General features: G+C 42.5%; 1 protein-coding gene across 5 annotated transcripts in view; it reads right to left on the bottom strand.

Moving 5' to 3' along the window:
- Nucleotides 1-3,142: 3,142 nt before the first annotated feature.
- The window catches only part of LOC102924043 (cell adhesion molecule CEACAM21-like), a 41,160-nt gene continuing 29,827 nt past the window's right edge, over nt 3,143-14,475 (bottom strand). For all 5 annotated transcript variants that reach the window (XM_076573648.1, XM_076573644.1, XM_076573645.1 and 2 more), the window contains 5 exons: nt 6,386-6,533; nt 6,032-6,161; nt 5,548-5,599; nt 4,483-4,507; nt 3,143-3,278 (listed from right to left, as the gene is read on the bottom strand). In XM_076573648.1, the coding sequence (XP_076429763.1) occupies nt 5,588-5,599; nt 6,032-6,161; nt 6,386-6,533 (290 nt within the window). In that variant the 3' untranslated portion in view covers nt 3,143-3,278; nt 4,483-4,507; nt 5,548-5,587. The remainder of the gene's footprint in view (nt 3,279-4,482; nt 4,508-5,547; nt 5,600-6,031; nt 6,162-6,385; nt 6,534-14,475) is intronic.

Genomic DNA, 14,475 nt, shown 5'->3' with positions numbered 1-14,475 from the left:
TCAGCCTGCTTTCTTATAGAACCCAGGACCCCAGCCCAAGGATGACACCACCCACCATGGGCTGGACCCTCCCCCATTGATCACTAATTGAGAAATGCCTTACAGTTGGATCTTATGGAGGCATTATCACAATTGAGTCTTCCATCTCTTTCATGACTCTAGCTTGTGTCAAATTGATGTACTACTAGCCAGTACACTGCCCCTAAACTTCTGCAAGTGTGCCCCACAACTCACTGCCAGACCCGAACAGAGAATCTTACCTTGTTGTTTTGGGTGGGGTTAGATTGACTGATCTCTTCTTGGTTTAAATTTGGTAGTTTGGGTGAATCTAGAAATTCATCCATTTCTTTTAGATTTTCCAACTTAATGGGGTATAGATTTTTAAAGTAGTCCCTTACAATATCCTGAATTTCCTTGGTGTCTGTTGTGACATTTCTTTATTCATTTGTGATTCAGTCACTTTGGGTCCTACCTCTCTTCCTTTTGGTTAGTAGGGTCCAGGGCCTGTCAATCTTGTTTACCCTCTCAAAGACCCAGCTCTCCACATGCCCAGCTGTTGATCTTTTCCAAACAGGCACAGTAGGAGTCCTGAATATGGGAGCTGACTGACTCAGAAGAGAGCACTGGGTAGCACCTCCTTATTAAAAGAAAGTCAAGTCCACACTACATGGATAGATTAATATAACAAATCAATACTAGCTCACACATCCTTTTAATTACCAAGTTTTTCTGATTCAGGTATAAAGGAACACTCTTTGCTTGGACTTTTACATCCTTTTTCTAACCTGACAGAAAAATAAATGTTCACATTTTAGTAAGTGTCTTAGCATATTTTCAAAAATGACCTTGATGTGAGGGAATACTCTCTGTATAAAAAACCCAGAAAAGAAGGCACACATATACAAACATGTTAGCTATTATTACAGGTTTAGATCATAGAAGACATTTATTCCCCTTGTTTTAACTAGAAAAGAGCAAGTTCTAGCCCCACAGTAGAAAAGCCATTTTCTCCTCCTCCAATCCTATGCTTAAATCTACCAGAAATTCCTGGTATTAAAAAAAGAGAACCTCTTGCTCTCCATTCTCTTCAAAATTTTTGAGTGATAAGTCTTAAATATTATTTGGTACATGTTTATAAGTGTCCAATTTTTTATGCTAGTGACATTAATTAACCCTCTTATTTTTATATTAGACAGAGTTCTCTCTCATTATTCTCTCCATTAAAAGACTGTCAGTTTGAAAGTGTTAGCTCCTGTTGGTATTGTTTGAGGCACATGGCTGGGAAAACTCAAGTCTCCTATTGAAAGTTCTAAATATATCCTGGAAAACAATGTGCCAACCCAAAACTGCACCATGGAGTTTGGGTATACCCCTTAAGCCCTTAAGATACACAGAAAGTGGGTGGTGGTGGCTCACAACTTTAATTCCAGCTCTTGATGATTCTCTGAGGGTTCTCAATACTGGGAAATATTTCAATGATGTCACTAACCAAGATAATTGCCAAGTCACATGGTCACTTCTATCTTGATGAAGTCACCAGCCCAAATGGCAACAAAGTCACTAGGTTTCTTTCTGTGTGGTGAGGTCAGCTCATGATAAATGAGCCCACACCTCACCAGGGCATGAGTCCATGGGGAACATAGAAATGTGGGTGGCCAACACTTTATTTCTCAAACAATGAATCTCAAACATGGATATAACAGAAGAAAGTACCCAAAGAGTACAGGTATGTGGGCCCCAAAGAGCAAAGTAAAGACACAGAGGAAGAACCGCCATGGTCTTGATCCAAGACAGGGAGTCCGTATGTGTCAGCACAGAGGTAACTATGAATTGAAAGTGGTCTCATTTGGACTTTACTTGGTGGTCACTGCTCTGTGTTTGTGTACACTCCCTGCCTATCCCTCTATGCCTGTGTATGTGGGTGGTGATGGTGGTGGTGGTGATGGTAGTGCTGATAGTGGTTAGCTGGCATGTATGTGTGTAAATTATGTATGTGTCTGGTACCCCCTGTGGACAGAAGATGGTATCAGATGCCCTGACACCACAGTTATAGAAGGTTTTTAGCTGTGTGGTGGATGGGGATCTGAGTCCTCTGGAAGAGCAGCCAAGTGCTTAGATCCACCAAACCACCTCTCCAGCTCCTATCTCTGGCACCTCTTGAGTATGCTCGACTGTATGAAGTCAGGTGGGGACAGGCTTCTAGTCTTCCAGGTCAACTAGTTTCTTTCCTGATACACCCTTTTCAGTCACTACTCTCTTGTCACAGCAGTGGGGCAGAGGTGTACAGGGAGACAGATGCAATTAGAACAGAGGGCCCCACAGAGCTAAGTGTTGACAAGAGCAGGAAGTATGAGCAAGAGAGGAATCTGGAGTATGTGATAGGACACTGGACATTCCCCAGAAGGAGAAGGAGCTAGTGTCAGGGAGCTAAGGAGACAGTAGTGAGTGTGAGGAAGACCTGAGAACAGAGTGGGCAAATGTCGAGGAGTGCTTCATGTGCTTGCTGAAGGTTTGGCCACTTAGCTTTGTGGGACTAGAGAACAAGTCACAGCTGAGAGGTGAAACAGAATCCCAAACAGACACGGATGGGAGATTGTATCTCTCCACCATGGAACTGCAGCTGTGACCAACCAAGAGATTTTCTGTTTGCAGGACCTTGGATTTCATGGCCCGCAAAAATGTGTACAGCAAAAATCCCATGTCAGGAAATAGGTACAGAGTGGCTGCCACTGGACTCCTAGAACTGTACATCAGCCAAATTACATTGTCATGCTCCTGATGACAGTGATCGCATGCCAGGAACCTGCACACATAGTCACCTAACTGTCAGAGGGCTTTCCCCAGTGGAGGTCATCCCCTACCACAGCCCATTTTTCTCTGCCACAGCCAGATTTCTGATCACTTCTTAGCTGATTCCCTGGCTACAGTGGACTTCATAAACTTCTCTTGCTCTGTGGTCTAAAGGGTGCAATCCCTCACCAGCAATCTCTTCCTGCTAGCCACTGGCTACCCAATCAATCCATTATCTGCCTTTCTCTCTGCTGACTCTGAAGACTGGGGCTGCAGAGTTGTGTCCTTTGGGGACTCTCCTCCTCCACCCTGCCCAGTGAGGGGCAGGAGACTGGGAATACATGAGCAGCAGTTAATGGGACAGGTCTCATCACTGTGTTTTTATTTCAGAAGACCATTGCTGTTGCTGGTGGAGATGGGAAGACTGAAGTTAGGGATTTGGGTTGCTGGACATTGTTTTTCAGGAAATAATGTGAAGCTCCATCCACCTGAAAAGTATGATCGTACAGTCAGTCTCAAGACTACACATACACACACACACACTCACACAGACACACACACACACACACACACACACACACACACACACACACACTGAGAGACAGAAAGACAGAGAGACAGAGACAGAGACACACACACAGAGACTGACAGACAGACAGAAAGACATGGGTGCATCTTAGAGGACAACTTGCAGAAGGGGTCTCTCCTTTTACCTCAGGGTTCATGAAATGAACTCAGGTGTCAGATTTGTAAACTGCACTTTACACTATAGCATCTCATCTGCCCTAATCCTGGTTTGTGTGTGTGTTGGTGTGAACCGGCTCTCATGTAGCCCAGGGAGTCCCCATGTTCTCCAGGGACCAAGTGCTGTGACTGCAGGTGTGCTCCACTGTGATTCTGTGGCAAGGACAGCCAGGCAAGCACTCTAGAAATAGGACAACATTTCCAGCCTTTCAATGCTCCAAGTGACCAATTGCTAGGAAGAATATAAGTTACTATGTGGCTGGAGCCTTCTGGAAAGGAACATAGACACACCATAGTCCCCTCCTTTAGAGTCAACCCACATGATCTGTTTGTCCTGCACAGAACAACATCTCATGAAGGCCTTCTGTGCCAGAGACTTTAGAAGACAGCACCTGGCCCACTTTAACATGCAGCCCGTGGTCCCTGGCCATTGTCCACTCTCGCTCCTTGAAGGCCTTTCATCAGCAGTGGCCCTTTGGCCAATGTCCACCCTCACTGTTGAGCATGCCTCCGTCATTCTCTAAGAAACCTGCCAGTCTTCTACATGACAGGATGTCTTTTGTCTGAATCCATCTGTCAGACTACAAGGGACTAGGGGGCTGGACAGAGGAGGGGTCAGAGTGAGATCCCAGCGCTTGCACTGCTGACTGGTTGGAATGGAGTCTTTCCTTTGAAAGCCAGAGTAGGTTCAGATGAGCAGAGACAAGGGAGAGGGGTGTGGCCCTTCCTCCTTTGGGTCTGTGCTGGGAACTACACAGGGATTAGCTCACCCACACCTGTAACCTCTTTTGTAGTGGGCAGAATTTGGGCGAGCAGCCTATGGGTGAGAGAGGTGCAGCTCCTCGTCTGCTGCATGAGGAACTAAGGACACACAGTTGTGGCTCTGAGTGTCCCCATCTCTCCAGAGACATCTGAGAGGAAGCAGGCAGTGAAAGTGGCAGTGCTTACCTCATTAGGAGAGTTGTCACATGACCTGGGGAAGCAAGAGAAGAGTCACCAGATCATGGAAGTGCAAAGCTCATTTGAGACTTGTAATTTGTAGCCCAAAGGACGTGGCAGGAGGTAGTAGTAGATGTGGGGGTGGGCATTGAAGGGGGTAATGCCCAAGTTCAGTTAGAGGATTTGCATCCTACAGAGTCTGTTCACAGACCTAGCTTATTAGGACCAGAGGAGAGGTAACAAGGACAGAGACCTGTATTATTCAGTTCAGGAGTTCTCCAAGTTTACAAAGCCTTGATTATTCTTCCCTCTGTGGTATTTGTCACTGACATGTTCCTATGATAAAGAGGAGCACAGTGGCCCATGGTACCCAGACACACACAGTAGAGAGTCTTCCTAAGGGAGAATGAATGCCCACAACCTTCACAGACAGCAGGGAAGGCATTAGGATAAGGAACCTGCTCTTGGACATGTGGTTCCCTCATGCCAGCCTAGCCTAGGTGCACTGAGTCTCCGTTCAGCACTGACTTGGTCTTCTGTGGCTGGGAAATCTGTGAGGACCTAAGGCACCTGAAGGCTGGTGTTGTGCAATATTTGTTTAACAATGTAAAGGTGTGTTGTGTTTGTATAACTATGTAAAGATGTGTCGCTGTTTTACTTTGCCTGCCTAAGGCACCTGACTTGTCTAAGAAAAAGCTGAATGTCTAATAGCGAGGGAGGATATATAGGTGGGACATCTAGGCAGGAGAGTAAGTAGCAGGAGGAATTTGGGTTCAGGAAAGGAAGGGAAAAAGGCCTGAGGCAAAACACATATGAATAGAAACAGTTTAAATTAAGGTGAAGGAGCTAGTTGGACAAGCCTAAGCTAAGGTTAAGCATTCATAAGTAATAATAAGTCTCCATGTCTTTATTTGGGAGCTACTTGGTAGCCTAAAGAAAATGCCAGCCAGAGGCTGGGAAAAGAAGATCTGCTCTGTAAGTCAGACAGGAGACAGTGGCTGGTGTCCAGGATGCCATGGAAGGACAGGCAGGTGGTGAGACCTTTGATTCCCGAGGGTCAGTGCCTTTACTTACTGTGGGTAGATGGGTCCAGTTGTCCTCACTGAGCATGCTCTTACTTCTTGCCCTAAAGAAATGGGAGACACTGTCACTGTTGTTTGGTTCCTCAGTTGGGAAGGACCCTGGGAGCCAATATTTCCTGGGAGCTTCTTGGTGTCCTTGCTGTGCATTCATACCATGGCTGCCACTGCCTTTCTTGGTGCTGCCTCCTTTTCCAATCTAACCAGCCCCTCCGAGCCTTTGATCCTTTTACCCCATCATATTTGCTGTTTTCTAACTGGTGCTGGGGGTGGTACTTTGATTGAGTGGGACATCGCAGGCCCAAAGATCTGTTCTTTCAGTGTTCTGCATATTTGGTCTTCACACCCACACTCCTTTGTCTCCCACTGGTGGGTTCTTCTTTCACTTGTCAAGAGGACCCTGATTCTTCTGCCTCCACTATGCTATCTCAGTCCCTCCCTACATCCCTGCTGCTGTGACAACAAAGTAAAGAATTTACTGTTTTCTTCTCTTTGTTATGAGGTTTCACTTTTGAGGCTTCCTTTGGGCTTTCATTGAGGTTGGTTGGCTCATTGAGGTTGGTTGGCTCATTGTCCATCTGTTTAACGTTGTTCTCAATTTGTGGCTCCCTGGTGAAAAATGAAGTCAATTTATCTCCAAACTTCACAGGGAAAGGAATGACCATGACCAACAGACACTGGGGTACAGGACATAGGAAGGCAGTGATATGAGGAACACAGCAGACACATAGCAAAGAAGAAGATGGAGTCCAGACACAAAGTGAAGGAAACCTCTCTTTTTTCTGAGCATGGAGGGAATGGAAGAGTAGGTGGAAGGGTGTAAGACACTTCACCTGCTACGACGTCTGCGCCACAGGAAAACCAGAACAAATATTACTGCAATCAGTCCCATCAGACATTGAGCAACAATGCCAATGATACCCCTTGATGAGGGTCGATGTTCTTTTGGTTTTGGAGGTCCAAAATCAACAGGTTCTACACCTGTCATAGACAAAAAAAGAGAAGAAACATCATGATAAATTCATCCACATCAAGCAAGTGGAGAAGAACTCTCTGATTGTGTGTGACATGTTGGTTCCTTTGGGGAGTACATTCTCTGTGAGAAGGTAGATTAGGAGAGATGAGGCAATAAGCAGGGTATTCTCTCCTAGTACTCCTATAAGTACTATGTTTCTAGGCTGGCCATGTGTCTTCCTTCAAGTCCTTGCCTGTGGCGGGTGGGGAGAGAGTGTGCTTTAGGCTGCAGCCTAAATCATATTTACTCTGGCAGTCCTTGGAAGGCTCTGAAGATGGGAGAAAGTCATATAGCATTTTTTTTACATTAAAATTACAGTTATTTTTAATGATCACATCTTTTTCTCATTGTGCTAATTGTGGTAGATGTAAATATTCACCTCTCTGGTTCTTGTGGCCAGAAGTTAACTGAGGGAATATCAGGGCTGAGTGTACTCTAAATGGCCACTTTTCCTCATAGGGACTCTGTCTTAGTTAGAATCTGTGTTGAGGTAATAAAACAGCACAATCCAGGGCCACAAGCCCAGGCGTGGCTGTACCCCAAAGAGCTGGACCTATCCAAACCAATCATCATTCAAGAAAATGTCCCACAGGTTTTTCCCTCAGGTCCATCTGGTGGAAGGGAGGCATTTTCTCAACAGGAGTTTCATCTTCCCAAATGAGTTAGTTTGAGTCAAGTTGATATAAAACTAGCCAGCACAGATCCCCAACTCCCAGCCAAGGATATGAAGACAAACCTTCTTTGGTGACACACAGTTGTAATATAGCAGGTGACTCTCTTTCCAGAACCCAGCCTCGACTTAGAATAGACTGTTAGACCTGTACTGCAGCCAAAAGCACACTCCCTTCTCCCACCACAGGCTTCAGCACTGTTGGCACAATGCTGTGGCCCTCTAGGTTCCTCCTACCATCAAACAATCAGTAAATGGATATGCAATTTAAAAAAAAGAGAAATACGGTGCCATCTGTGGGGTGTCATGTCTATAATCCAAGTAGTTGAAGGACTGAGACAAGAGGTTACCATGGGCTCAGGATCAGGCTAGACTACCAAGTGAGTTCTAAGCTAGACAGGACTACATAGTAACACCCCATCACTGTGGGATGTCTTTCTGTGTGCTGTGAATATATGTTACTCTGAATGGTTGATAAATAAAGCTGCTTTGGCCTATGGCAGGGCAGGATGGAGCCAGGCAGGCAAGTTCAAGAGAGAGAGAGAGAGAGAGAGAGAGAGAGAGAGAGAGAGAGAGAGAGAGAGAGAGAGAGAGAGAGAGAGAAGAAAGGAGAGTGGGGAAGATGCTGCTAGCCACCCCCAGGAGAAGCAAGAAGTAAAAGTACTGGTAACCCACAAGCCATGTGGCAAAGTATAGATTCATATAAATGGGTTAATTTAAGATGTAAGAGCTAGCTAGTGAGAAGCCTGAGCCATTAGGCCATATAGTTTGAAAATAACATAAGTCTCTGTGTGTTTATTTGAGATCAAGAGGCTGTGGGATGTGGGTGGGAGAGATTTGTCCAGACTGCAGGGTCTAGGCAGGACACAGGAAAACTTCTGACTATACCCATCTCAAAAACAACCAAATCAACCACCTGCAGCAAAACCTACCACAGCCACAACCAGAAAGAGTACCAAGTCAGACCATCCCTCTGATCAGTCCTACCCTGTGGCCAAATGATCTTTGACAAGTATGCTAAGAGTTGAGCAGTACAGAGGATGCTCAGGCAGAGGATTACTCCATGCCCAAGTCCCGTTTTTTAATTCCTTATACAAACATTGACTCTAAGTAGATCAATACCTAAATGCAATAACAAAGTTTATAAAACATTTAGAAGAGAATCTGTGATGTAAGCTCAGTGACATTGGATTTGGCAATGATACTCTTGACCATGACACAAAAGCAGAGGTGACAATAACAACTAAACAACAAATCAGGCCTCACAAAAACTGAAATTTTCTGTGCACCAAAGGCAATGTCAGCTGTGTGATCCAGTGGTCCCACTCTGGGGTGTGTAAAACACAGGGACTAATGATCTGTTGAAGACAGAGCAAAGATCTATATTATTCCTTGCTTTGTCACTCGAAAAGCAAGAATGGAAAATTAAGAACTCATCCATCAGTGGATGACTGGATAAAGAAAATGTGATATATGAACACACTGTAATACAACTGAGCTTTTTTTTTTTTTTTTTTTTTGGTTTTTCGAGACAGGGTTTCTTTGTGTAGCTTTGCGCCTTTCCTGGAACTCACTTGGTAGACCAGGCTGGCCTCGAACTCACAGAGATCCGCCTGCCTCTGCCTCCCAAGTGCTGGGATTAAAGGCGTGCGCCACCACCGCCCGGCACAACTGAGCTTTTTAAAGAAGTAAATTCTGTGTTTTGAGAACATGGATGGACCTGGGGGGTAATACGCTAAGTGAACTAAGTTTTGTACAGGAAAACAAACACTGCTTGTTCTTGGTTCCATGTGGAATGATATTGTGTGACTTTTCCTGAGATGTGGGAAGAAATGGCTTTCACCACTGTCCTACTTCAGGTTTTGATGACTGTGAAGAGACACCATGACCACTGCAACTCTTCTAAAGAACACATTTAGTTGTTGTGGCTTGTTTACAGTTTCAGAGGTTCAGTCCATTATCACCATGATGGGGAACATGGCAGAGTGCAGGCAGATGTGGCACTGGGGCTGAGAGTGCTACATCTTGCAGGAAATAGGAAGTCAACTGAGCCAATTAGTGGTATCCTGAGCATAGGAAACCCCAAATCCCACCCCCACAGCGACACACTTCTTCCAAGAAGGCCATATCCACTCCAACAAAGCCACACCTCCTAGTAGTGCCACTCCCTCTGACATTATGGGGGCCAACTACATTCAAACCACCACAACCACACAGGTGGCAACTATGCAATAGACCAATGAAACAGTTAAAGCCTAGTCTAGCTTCTTAGTGAACCTTAGTGAGAATAATAGTGTGGGTGACTCAAAAGCAGCTGCATCACTGTGAAGCCCATCTCAGAATGTGTTACAACTCATGAAAGTCCCTAGAGCCCTATATCAGACCCTAGGGCCTGACAGTCTCTTTCTTTACATTCCTATGAATACAGTCTTGTCTGACCTTGTTTTTAAAAAAACAGTTTGTAGCTGGAGAGCTTCTCTCCAGGTCCCGCCAAACCCCAGCAATCCTGTAGCCCACTTATAAAATAAACACAGAGAATCTTATATTACTTATAAACTGTATGGCCATGGCAGGCTTCTTGTTATCTACTTCTTCTATGTTAAATTAACCCATTTCTATTAATCTATCCTTTGCCATGTGGCTCGTGGCTTACTGGTACCTTACATCTCCCTTGTCATGGTGGTGGCTGCGCTGTCCCCTCCTCAGCCTTCCACTTCTCCTAGTTCTCTTCTCTGCTTGCCCCACCTATCCTTCCTGCCTGGCTACTGGCCAGTCAGTGTTTTATTTACTAAACCAATCAGAGCAACACATTTGACATACAGAACATCCCACAGCAACAGTTTTCCCAGTGATGTCTGTCTGTCCTTCCTGTATTGTCTTCCAGGTTCTAATATTGATGGGTGATGTTAACAGTGTCCCTAATAGCTCATATCAGCCAGTCAATCCCAGCCTGATTTCTGTCCTTCAGGTTATAGAGCCTTTGTCTCAGGATGGGTGGGCAATTATATTGCCAGTGTAGCTGCCAGATGAAACCATTACCTAATTTGTTCTAGAATAATAAAAACCCAGGATTCAGAAACTGAGATAAAGACCTGAAAATTTCAGGGAAAGAGGAGCAATTGGCTGACCCTCTCTCTACATTCTCGGTAAACTCCAGCACCACAAGTTTCCCTGAACTTCTCCCAAGTCTCTTCCTGTCCTCTCTAGCTGCCCCGCAAAGTCCTCCAAGAACTTTATGGCTAATCCTGGTCAGTCAAATGCTGACTCCATTCTATATTCAAGGTTGCTTTATTGGCACAGTCTATAGTCTGTACAGATAAGTCTCTTCCAACTTTTCTCCCTTTTCTCTAAAGTAAAAAGGAAAGGTTTTAATTCTAACAATGCAAAACTGTATACAATAAAAGCAATTACCAAGTATGAAATACATTTACAATATATTGACTACAATGTCCAGTCCATTAATATTTGGTAATTTTAGAAAAATATTTCATTATATATCCTCTCTTGAAGAGTCCAAAGTTTTGTATCTAATGTACTTTCTATTATGTCTAAGGGAAACAACTATACCTATCTAGTCTTCACGTCGATCAGAGACCCACCAAGAAGTATATAATTTACCTGAGTAAGCAGAAAGTGCAGAGGTAGCAACTTCCAAAACTATAGAAACAAGAGTCACCTGGCTACCTGGACAGTCACCCAAGGTTCCTCTGTAACATTGGGGCATCCATCTTTGGCCTCCAGAGTTAGAATATCTGACAGACGTTACTATGAAGTGGGAATTTTTGAAGGACTGTCCTACTTTGTCTTGGCAAAGTTTGACAGTCACCTTCTTTCATGTCCTGCTTGTCCAGTTTGGACAACATACCATCAGCAGTTGAGACAAGGGCAGTTTCTCGCCCAAAGTGCTAGCTTTTGCTATAAAGAAAGAAAACTCCATATGGAGGTTCTTTGATGGCCATCATCCTTTTATGAATTAGATCAGGGCTGCCAGGAGCAGACATGTCTCACTGTTAAGAAAAGTGCTGTCATTAAAACACTAAAGTGTAATAGTCTGTAGGTCTCTAAAGTATTTGAAGACAATCTATCTATTTAAAATGTGTCTCTCTTTGACCTTGTAAAGATACCTAACATGACTGTAAGTTTGATTGTTATAGATGACTAACTAACTACTAATCTATATTTCTTTATTATCCTATATAGGTTTCTAGGACTAGAACTTTACATTTACAAATGAGTGCCATAGGTACAATACTTTAAATAAGTAATAGGAGCATATAATACAGTATGACAAAAATAACCTTAGATTTGTTTCAATATACAAAAATACCTCACATAAGAGTAGAAACATTTATATAGCATAACAAAAATAACCTTAAATTTGTATCATATATATGAAATTTGTATCATAATATATGAAAATGCATACCAATGTGAAATATTTGAGACTAGTAGTCATTTTTCTAGTTTTAAAGTTGACACAATGATCTATTCTTTTATCCTATCATGACTATATCCCCCTTTTTCTTTTCAGAACAAGATTCCTGAATCTCATTTCCATTGTTTAGTATGCCCCTCAACAACTTGTGACCAACCCCTCTAAATGATGACAAACATCCATTGAATGTCCAAAACCCAACCACTCTGCCTTTTGGAAATGTGGGTGTTGTGTTCATAAAATTACATTCTACTGCCTGGGGGTGACATCATCTTTAGGGGATCCAGAGAAAATTAAGAAAATGGTCACATTGTGGGTAAGCTAGCTGTTGTCCAGTCTCGATGTGATGGGATAAGTCAAGGTTTATCTGAAGTCCTGGGTGGAGTAGTCTTTGAGGCTGGACAATCTTAGCTAACTGACTTGAAATTGTCCTGAGTAGTTTGTAGTCCATAGCTGATCTTTGGGTGGTGTTTGCCAGCTTAGTGGCATCATCACAATCCAGGTGTATTCATCATTTTGGGTCCCCAAGCATCTTTTGCAGACTTCAAAAGTCACTGTTAGGAATTGTCACTGTTTACTGCAGGAAATGTAAACAATTTAAATGTCATATGTAGCAGATATCAGCAAGGTTAAGGGACCACAATCTATTAAATACAACTGGAGTACACAAACTTAGTTCTTAGTTACCTGCTTCAGACTCAAGCTGAAAATCATGTATAAGAATCTAGATGAAGCCTGTTTCTAGAATCAGTAGTACTCTATCTGATCATTAATATCATGACAGAAAGTTTAAATATCTATATCTATATATGATAAATTTTGGGATAATATTTATATCTTAAGAAAAATTTCAAAGAGGCAAAATAAAACTAAAGTTTTATGAGATTAGTAGCAATAGAACAGTCCCTAATTTTTATTTTTCTTCTGTTTCAATCTCTTCTGACATGAGACAGAGATTTTAAATTATCCTTTAACAAGGATGCATGGGTTTAGAGAAGGAGAGAGCCATGCTCCATCTCCAAAACCAGCTTCAATTTTTAATTGAAGTGGGACTACAAAAAGACTATTTTTCCCTTGTATGTTTGTAGAAAACAGCAGAAACAAACATTTGGGAAGATTTATGAGATTTTATCTTATTGGAAGTGTGCTCTACCATTAGACCAATTTGCTCTTTTTCTTAGGGCATTGTCTTTAGATTCCTTATTTGGATGCTTTTATTTTCCTGGAGAGACAAAACAAAACACTGCCCGTATCTTAAATTTAGGGAGTTTCCTTTTTGTGAAGTTGAATTGCCATACTGTTCGATGAGCTATCATCTCTACTAATCAAGAGCACTCTCATGTTCAAATCCAATCTTTATCAATTTTGATGACATCCATAGCTTTTCTTCTGCGGAAACAAAAGCAAAACCTCTTCTCCAAAATAACACATATCCTGGTTTCTATTCTGAATTCAACACCTCCTTAATGTATACAGGCTGATTTAGTTCAGCATTTTTCCTACTATCCAATGTCTCTGCATAGCTGCTGTCCCTTTCTCATTATCATTTTAAAAATTTAAAGTTAATAAAGCATTGTGCAATCTATCTTTGGGGGTCCTTATTATCCCTTTCTGTTTTTTAAGCATTTCTTGTAAAGTACGATTAGATCTGATTGTCCTGTAGGATTTGGTGGTATACCTGTAGTGTGTTTTATGTTGTAATATGAAAACAACTGTTTCACTTTAGTAGGGACATATGCTGGAGCATTGTCAGCCTTGATTTACACAGTTGTTTCCATAATGGCCATAACCTGTAAAAAAGGTGTGATTACAGAATCACCCTCTTCAGAACTCAAAGCAGTTTCCCATTGAAATCCCGAATACATGTCTATGGTATGGCATACATACTTAAATGTTCAAATACTGCAAAATGAAACATATCTGTTTGCCAAATTTTGTTTCTCTGAGTACCCTTAGGATTATGTCCTGCAGGTAGTGGAGTTATACAAAGAGCAAGTAGGACATTTCCTTATCATTTCCTTGGTTTATTGCCAAGTGATAGTAAAATTTTCTTTAAATCCTTGCTATTACATGGTGTTTTTTATTTTTTATTTTATTTTATTTTATTGTTTGTTTTTTGAGACAGGGTTTCTCTATGTAGTTTTGGTGCCTGTCCTGGATCTCACTCTGTAGACGAGGCTGGCCTCAAACTCACAGAGATCTGTCTGTCTCTGCCTCTCCAAGTGCAGGGATTAAAGGCATGAGGCACCACCGCACTAACATGGTGTTTTTAATGAAATTTTGAGGCTTCTAGCATATTTCCTACCAACAGCTGGTCAATTCCATGACTACCTTGTGGTAGAGGGCCTGGTAGTAGATCCATATGGGACCTGATATGTGTTATATACACAGGATGTTTTCTATTTCTAATTATTTTAGGTAATTCAATAAATAACAAAGTTGATTGTGGATCATCTGGAATAAGTTCAACATTATCATTATGTAAAATAATTGCATATTGAAAGTTGTGGTGATAATATATTTCCCAATATATTGTGCACCCTAATAAATTTATCTGGGGTCAGAGAACAGAACAGCCACTAGACAGACATAGAGGCTAGAAAATGGTGGCATTCACACCTTTAATCCTAGCATTCAGGAGGCAGAGATCCGCCTGGATCTCTGAGTTCAAGGCCACACTAGAAACATCCAGGTGTGGTAACAAGAGCCTTTAATCCCAGCAAATGATGGCAGAAAGCAGAAAGTTATATAAGGTATGAGGACTAGGAGCTAAAGCCTGGTTAAGCATTCAGGCTTTTGAGAA

This window comes from Peromyscus maniculatus, chromosome 1 (genome assembly GCF_049852395.1).
Source record: "Peromyscus maniculatus bairdii isolate BWxNUB_F1_BW_parent chromosome 1, HU_Pman_BW_mat_3.1, whole genome shotgun sequence".
NCBI lineage: Eukaryota > Metazoa > Chordata > Mammalia > Rodentia > Cricetidae > Peromyscus > Peromyscus maniculatus.
This window is presented reverse-complemented; position numbering and strand designations above follow the sequence as displayed.